At 37.8% G+C, this 8,628-nt stretch overlaps 1 protein-coding gene across 2 annotated transcripts; it reads left to right on the forward strand.

Moving 5' to 3' along the window:
- The first annotated feature begins 306 nt into the window (after nucleotides 1-306).
- On the forward strand, nucleotides 307-5,238 carry LOC129745135 (GPI ethanolamine phosphate transferase 1). Of its 2 annotated transcripts, XM_055738036.1 has the most exons (15): nucleotides 307-362; nucleotides 641-817; nucleotides 1,031-1,197; nucleotides 1,287-1,644; nucleotides 1,699-1,929; nucleotides 1,982-2,129; nucleotides 2,195-2,386; nucleotides 2,478-2,703; nucleotides 2,922-3,073; nucleotides 3,335-3,525; nucleotides 3,590-3,783; nucleotides 3,873-4,060; nucleotides 4,167-4,247; nucleotides 4,309-4,500; nucleotides 4,966-5,226. In XM_055738036.1, the coding sequence occupies exons 2-15, from the start codon at nucleotides 684-686 to the stop codon at nucleotides 5,224-5,226; spliced, it is 2,715 nt and encodes a 904-aa protein (XP_055594011.1). In that variant the 5' UTR covers nucleotides 307-362; nucleotides 641-683. The 2 variants fall into 2 exon arrangements, with proteins under 2 accessions (XP_055594011.1, XP_055594012.1); XM_055738037.1 differs by lacking the exon at nucleotides 307-362 and having other exon boundaries at nucleotides 628-817; nucleotides 4,966-5,238.
- The last annotated feature ends 3,390 nt before the right edge of the window (nucleotides 5,239-8,628 follow it).

Here is an 8,628-nt window from a genome sequence, read left to right on the forward strand (position 1 = left end):
ATTAGTTGCGACTTCTGTATTTATGCACATAGCTCACAAAAAGATGAAAGTTTTAGTAAGTTATTTTTAGCTGAGGCGATTTTCAATGGAATCATGTTTCAATCTCTCATCCTGATGAAATCGTTTTTTAAATTGTCCACTTTTGCTCTTAAAAAACTTATTTTAAAATGTTAAGGCGATAGAAATTTTCAAAGCACGCCCCTGCCAATTGGGTGGTTTTTGTTAGTTCTAAAACCGAATTTATTTTAGTACTGTTGGTTATGCCCGTTGCTACGCATGGCTACTATTTTTCAAGCGTGTAGCACGTAAAATTTTGTAAACAAAAACACCGTTCTGCAAAGCTTGCGAATTTAGAAACAAATTATTGCCGTTTTCGTTTTTCTCCACTGGCGCGGGGCAAAACTTTCTCCGAATAAACAAACAGAATCGTCACCCGGGACGATGCAAATATATGGTTGCTATAGTCAACCTTATGCTTACCCCCAACACTGACAACTTCTACGGGTTGCAACCGCCTGCTTGAGGTTCAAACCTCGGGCAAAACTAGTGGACTTCTGAATTAATAAACGAACACAAAATCAGCAGTTCGGGCAAAACTCGTGGATAACTAGGTTACCACTGGTAATAAACGAAAACACTATATGATGGAACAACGATTTTAGGAGTTATTGTGGCCTTCAAAAATGAAATCTTTCGTATTTTTCGCAGTGTTAGTGCACATTTTATTCCTGTTGTCAATATTCTACATCTATTTCCAATCGCCCATTCAAGCTGATCTTCCCATTGGGCGTGATAGCGATGATTCCGTTGCAAACCGGTACGTATGAATATTGATTCTCCAATGTTAAATTGGTTTTGCAATTGATCCATTTGAAGATGTTTCGGTTAGAGAATGTTCACAATTTGTGAGATTTTATTTTTTGTTTAACTGTTTAGCATTTTACTTCATTATCTTTGATTTTACTCCTGGTAAACTGCCACAGCATGTTTATTTTAAAGAGGTAGAAATGAACTCAGCATTCCTTTACAGGGTGATTGTTTTCGTTGCTGACGGTTTAAGGGCCGAGTCGTTTCTCAAGCACCAGGCTAACAGGACAAAATATTTACAAAGCATTATTAATTCCAAAGGAGCGTTTGGAATATCGCACACCCACGTTCCAACGGAATCACGCCCAGGTCATGTGGCATTATTCGCAGGTAAATGCTACAGTACAGTACCCTATAATCAGTCGGTAAAAATGTATGTATTCCTTTGTAATATACTTTTCTTGATTGTTTTTTCCCAGGGCTATATGAAGACCCAAGTGCAGTTTTCAAAGGCTGGAAAGAAAACCCAGTCGAGTTTGATTCAGTTTTCAACCGCAGTTACTTGTCATTCACCTGGGGCAGCCCGGATATTTTGAATATTTTTTCGAATAAAAATACACCTAGTCACATCTACGCAGACTTTTACCCTGCTGAAGATGAACAATTTTCGCAAACCTCAAACACTAGTGTGTTAGATATATGGGTATTCGACAAGGTCAAACAATTCTTAAAAATGTCGAAAAATCGAGAAACGCTGCAGACCAACAAAAAAGTCGTATTATTCTTACATTTATTAGGTCTAGATACATCGGGACACGTCCATAAGCCGTATTCAAGGTATTTTTTATTTGTCTTATTTCAGATTCACTTTATACTAAGCTGGGTTTGTAGTTTATTTACAGAAAATTTAATGATAGTTGATGAAGGAATCCGTCAAATATCTACGGCTTTAGAAGAAGCTACAAATCATGATGGAAAAACAGCTTTCATTTTTACGTCTGACCATGGGATGACAGATCGTGGGTCCCATGGCTCGGGACAAGCCATGGAAACTGAAACACCTTTTGTGGCTTGGGGAGCAGGAATTCAGCATTGGAAAGATTCATGGGTCAATGATTATATGTAAAAATGTTTGTAAATTTTTTTGGGACATGTCTAATGATTTGCGTTTCAGAAAAACCAAATACATCGACGGAGTTCTAGTGCCATCGTGGGATATAAATCAAGCGGATGTTGCTCCCTTGATCGCATCGTTATTAGGTCTGGCAATTCCGAAAAATAATTGTGGGAAGCTGCCCCGTCAATATTTAAATACTTCAGAGGTAACGGTTATAGTATATACATATTCTTACACTAAAAATCATGATTAATTATTACTTTATTATAGGAATATATAGCTGAGTCTTCTTTGAAGAATACCGAGCAATTATACCAAAAATATTATCATTTGAAACAACAGCATGTTAAAAAGTTATTCGAATGGAAATTATCGAATAAGGAAACCAATTTCAACATTGTGCTAGAGAAACTTCGAAATGATATAACTGAAGCAATGGAAGCTAAAAACTATCAACAAGTGGTATGTTAATTTTTTCCCACGATTTTTATCCTTAGAGATAATTATCAGTATTTATTTTCATATATACAGAATCATTTTTTATATATTTTAGATTTCGCTGGCGGATGTCATGATTGATGTTACAACGGATGCCATAGATTTTTATCACACTTATTACAAGTATGAACTTCTTATTTCGATGACTATTTCGATGGTCGGGTGGATTTGCAACGTCGTCCTCAAACTATTAAATAAGCCTATCAAACTAACTTTCACAAACTCTCCGTACAACATAACAATATGTGGAATTATGTTGCTTATTGTCGTTTTCAATACACGTAAGCTTGCAATTATTACGTTATATATATACAGCCCCCTTTAAAACCAGACCAAATGATCTCAAATTACTAACAACCAACGCCAACATACTACTTTTAATACTTTTTCTTCTTTACTTTAATACTTTTCTCTCCGGTAAACGTATCTACACGTACGTTTCGCTTTCGAAAGTCCGTTTTCTACAGTTCCTTTAAAATATAACCTTTTGTATTTACAGTTCAAGGAACCCCGGCACTGGTAATCTTTTATTTTGTTCTTCCTTGTATCATTTGGATGCCAGTTTTACCAAATCATCAATTACTGACGGAACTGATTAGTTTTAAAAGTGTCAAACGAACGATTACTTTTATTGGATTACTGGAGCTATGCGTAAGTATTATCTGATCTCATTTTGAACGGAATCTAAACTTTCGGGTATTGTAGAATGGAATACTTACTTTCATTTTTTTTTTTTTTTCAAATATCGTCCAGTTAATGTTAATGTCAATTTCTGTTAACAAATATTGCCTAGATACCTTCATTTACAAAATGTCTCATTGTTTTCTGTTGTCAAATCAAAAGTTTTCATTTTTCAATTCAACTTGAACTCGCAATAGGTGTTAAACCGATATTTACGCTCTATTATTTCAGGTGTTTTCATTTTTCCACCGGCAAATACTCAGCTTGTTACTTGTTATGATAACAGTGTATTTGGTGTATTGTCTCAAACAACGTTCCTACAATATCAACTCATGCTGGATCATTGTAATAAGCAATTTAGCTTTGTCTACATTTCCAATGATTCCCGTGGTGGACAAAGATGCACACAACTCACAGCTGCTGTAAGAATATTTCAAAAAACATCAAATACATTTAAAGCACAACATTAAAACATTTCTTTTCTAGAGTTCTCGGTCTAGTCATGTGGTTATTAACAAGTGCCTATATTGTGATTAAATCGTCCGAAAATCTAGTATTTCTGATTGCCCAAAGTATTGTTTCTATTATATTGGCCACAAACATGGTATTTTCAATTATATTCATTGAAAAAGGACATACGCTAAATATTTTAAACCAAACAATGTCATGGGTTTTACTGGGTAAGCAACGCAAATAGTCACTAATCAAATACATAGATCGAGCTCAATTCCGAACTCCTAAAATAAGTTTTACCCATCTCTTATTGTAGTTGTTGCTGTAATCATTCCATTATTGAGTACCACGAATTTATCCAACCGCATTAAAATAGTTATGCTGAACATGGCCTGTCCATACTTAATGTTATCTCTATCGTATGAACCATTGTTCTTGTTGGTTTACTGCATTAGCCTGTACTGTTGGATATTTCTTGAAACCAAACTACAGGCTCAACAAGAGGTTAGTAGTTATTTGAATGCATATCGAATTCCTTTAAAGGTTTCTACGATTTGACACCTTTTTCTAGTTTATGCAACAAAGTTTAATAACCACATCTTTTTCGCAGCTTTCCAGATTTTCATTTCGATCAAATTTTCCTGTTTATAAAATTGTTGATGTAGAAGACATCCGACGTTCGTTTATGTTTGTAAGTACTTGCGATTATTTTTTTTAGTTTCTCGACAATTAATTATTTTCTCTCTTTCAAGGTTGTTTACATTCTAATTTCGTTTTTCGGTACCGGAAACATGGCCACCGTAAGTTCATTTGATCCCAACTGGGTTCGATTCTTCGTGACGACCTTTTCTCCGTTTACCATGGCTGGACTGATTGTGTTCAAACTGATCATCCCTATCTACATCGCGATTTGTGTTCTTAAAAGTTTGCAAATCATAACAGCGGTAAGCAAGATTACTTTTAGCTACAAGAATTTTAATACTATAGTTTAAAAAACACGTACGCTTAAATTACACGACTACCAGTATTTTTTCATACTTTATTATGTCGTGTAGTGCGCCAAATAAATAAGAAATAGTGTAGTTTTGTACTATGCTCAAACATACTTTTCAAGATAATGTATTGTATAAACTCTTACATTGAACATCTATTTCATTTGGTGATCAAACATTTTTAAAATCTACGGAGTTTTAATTTGGTCTGATGTATATTGGACACGGTGTAGGTACATATTGCATTGGTTGAGTGCAAATTTTTTATTCGAACTTTCGACAGCTGACATACAAAGCTGTTGAAAGTGTTGTCATAATCTCCCATAAGCTTCTTATTACGATTTTAATCTATGTTATGTTCTTTTTCAAATAATTTTCAGTTTTACTCCTTTTTTTTAATCAAATTTTATATTCCAGGTTAAAGCGGAATCGTTGTTTTTGCTGATATTCATTGCTTGCGATCTCATGTGCCTCCAGTTTTTCTACTTGATTAAAAACACCGGCTCGTGGCTTGAAATTGGGTCTTCAATTTCGCATTTCATAATCATGGAAAGCACAACGATAATGTTGCTGCTGATGTATGGCTGTGCAAAATTTTCAACAGAACTGTCGCTTGTCGATGACATTATTATCCGTCGAGGCTTGCTGCCTTACAGCAGTAAAACCAATAAAGACTGAGTAAGTAAATAGTCCCCTAATGTTGTTTTTTTTTTTTTCATTATATCACAATCAATGCTTAGACTTTTCTTTTATTTCAAACATTCAATAGAAGTATGTTTTCTCGAACATACTTAGGGGAGATGAGGGCATAACGAGCACCCGAGGCATAATGAGAAGTCCATTTTTCTACATAAGTACGTATTTTCTTAAACAAATTTTCATGAGGACTTGTTTCGTACTACCTATAGTATTAATTTTTCACCCAAAAAGAAATATCCTTTTCATATTTACAGAAATATTAAATAATAACCAGCAAGGTTCTCAAGTGACGAAAATATTATAATTTTTGAGCACCACCAAATAAGCTTTTATGACCTTTAAATCATCTTGATCTGAAATGTACGCACTGCAACATGATCTACACATTGTTTCTCAATTTTCAGCATCATAAAATTTTTGATTTTTCACTTTAATCAATTGTAAAACGCGTTTTTACTTTAATTTGTTCACTAGAGGCGAACAGAGCACTTTCAATAAAGGCATATTGAGCATTTTCTGCCGGGGAATCTAGCAGCGAATTCGACTCGATGAAGTCAATTGAGTAATAGAGCTACAGCTTAACTTGTATCGTCTGACGATTTGGCCTATTGGTAAGATGTCGGAGAGGTAATCAATAGACTCGAGTTCGATTCCTGTTCGAGGGGATTTTTTTTTGCACATACCATTCATGATTGATTTTTTTTATTGTTACATTATACGGCTAATAGCATCAAAGCATCATCCGTCAAACAAAACACCAGAAACATAATGTATGAACATGTGTTAATTCTTTGAATTCTACAAACAGACCTAGATTATTTTGTTTTTGCTTTGTTTGATTAATCTACGCCTCACCGTTTAGTGCATTCATGATCATAAATGATAAAAGAAGAAAAAAAAAATCACCTCCACCAGGAATCGAACTCGAGCCTACTGATTATCTCTCCGACATCTAACCAATAGGCCAAATCGTCAGACGATACAAGTTGAGCTGTAGCTCTATTGCTCAATTGACTTCATCGAGTCGAATTCGCTGCTAGATTCCCCGGCAGAAAATGCTCATTATGCCTTCATTAATGGTGCTCATACTGCCTCGGGGGGTTTCTCATTATGCCTCTACAGTGACTGGTTTTCAGCTTTCGGCAAAATTTTTTAAAATGCATCTTTAAACGTTTTTATCTACTTTTTCAAGTTTCATCCAATTAGACAATAGACTATTTGAGTGTCGGAACACGAATCAATGATGTAATTCACATATTACAGCTGTTCTCTATGGTTAAATAAGCATTTTCCTTAAGGTGCCCATTATGCCCTCATCTCCCCTAACTCGAAAAATGTGTAGTAACATCAGAAATCGTAGGAAGAATAAAGAGTGTTGCCAGCGCCCTGTCGAATCCCTCGATCGGTAGTGTCCGATCATCACACTAAGACGTTTAGACGTTTCGAAATGTCAATCGCTTGTCACGGAATTAGGGGTAAAAAGAAATAGGTTTTTGGAAAGTGACATGGTGAGCAAAGAATGTGAACGAACGAAAATCCGAATCTTCAACTCAAACGTCAAATCCGTATTGCTGTACGGGTGCGAAACTTGTTGCACATATGCGGTAACGACGCGAAAACTGCAAGTATTTGTAAACCGCTGCCTGCGGAATATCATCCGCGCTTGGTGGCCTGGCAACTGGATCTCGAATGAGGAACTACATCGCCGGTGACATCAAAGGGCGCTAGAAATCGAGATTCGGGGACGTAAGTGGAGATGGATTGGGCACACGCTGCGCAAAGATGAAAACGAGATTTGCAGAGAGGCGCTAGATTGGAATCCAGAAGGTCATCGAAGAAGAGGCAGGCCCAGAAACTTATGGCGGCGAAACCTAGCCGCTGAAAACCGAACTGTCGACGATAATCTTGACTGGGACCAGACGAAGACGCTGGCTCCGGATCGTCAACAGTGGAGGTCTTTTACCACGGCCCTATGCACCGGAGGATCGGCGCGGGATGATTAAGTAAGGAAAGTTTGCCTGTGAATTTATAACGAAGAAATATGACCTCCTGGCAATGGATGATAACGAAAGTCTGGCAGAAAGCGAAATTTCTGAGCAAGGAAACGGAAAGCAGCGTATTACCGAATGGCTTGATGAAGTCGAACGATGTGATGGTTTTGAGTTTTGAGACAGCTCGCTCCAAGGAATCTAATGCAAGGCTCAGTAAGATACCAGGTAATTCAAAGGAGATTCGAAACCACGAAAAATTAGCAGTTTCAAGGCTTGGAACTGGACTTCCGAGTGTGGGAAGTTCCCCATTATTTTTCAACCGTCAACCCACGACAATACATTTCTCGATCCTCAGCGCCGGCAAACTTGTCGGGAATTATAGATTGGAAGAATGTTGTGAGAAACTCGTCGCATAAATCAGCATACTCGCAGTTGATAGTTGGAGTCCAGCTCGTAACTGCAAGACTGGCCACTAGTCAGTCGGCAGGCGACCCAGAGATTCCCTAAACAATCCCTAGGGTCGACAAGCTTACTGAATAAAAATGCAAAATGCAGAGAATATTCGGAGGAAGAAACAACTCCACCTTCTTGCTTAGCACATAATTTATTGAGTTGCACAATCCAAGCTTTATTTTTCCCCACCACTTTCATCACTAAACAAAATATGGTTGCATCTGACCTGTTTTCTGCTACCACCTGAATCCAACCCTTGTTGTGGTTCAACCTCGGGTACGAAGATGTCGGAGCCTTGCACCGACGCGGCGATTTGGTAATGACATCCTCGGTGAAACGACTCTTGTAGAGGCGTGGCGATCGTACGGTGAGTTGTGTACCTGGCCCCACCTTGGGTGCTGAACCAGACACGGAGTTGTTGTTGGCATGATCCTAAATTCGCTGGTGGGAATTCAACCCAAACCAGCGACGGATGCGATGCGACAAGACGGCTGATTCAAATCTGGATGTCGGAAGATTTGAATCCCCAAGGCCACCAAGGGATTTATTGTAGTATGGCGGCAGATATAACCTTCAAACAGCGTCGTACAGACGGGAGTCACGAAAATCGAGAATAGCGGGGTCCTAAACTCAGGGTCTCAGGATGAGTAATGGGGTTTATCGGCGAGAGCGAAATGACGGGTTCTACCTGATGTCCAAATATTTCAGCTCCTGGTTTTGTAACGAATTTTTTATTTGGTTCACTGTTGCTTTGCTAGAATTTGAATCCAAAATGCCGATGGACGTTATTATGGGCAGGCTTTAAACTCCAGCCGGTCATTGCTGTGACCTCGCGGATTTTCTTGGCTCGTCTAATCTGGTTGTTTCGCCTCTTCGCTTGCTCAGGTAACTTACGGTTTATAGTGGAACCAGTAGTGATGGCTGCGTGGTTTGCGCC

This window comes from Uranotaenia lowii, chromosome 2, assembly GCF_029784155.1.
Source record: "Uranotaenia lowii strain MFRU-FL chromosome 2, ASM2978415v1, whole genome shotgun sequence".
In the NCBI taxonomy this organism is placed as follows: Eukaryota; Metazoa; Arthropoda; class Insecta; order Diptera; family Culicidae; genus Uranotaenia; species Uranotaenia lowii.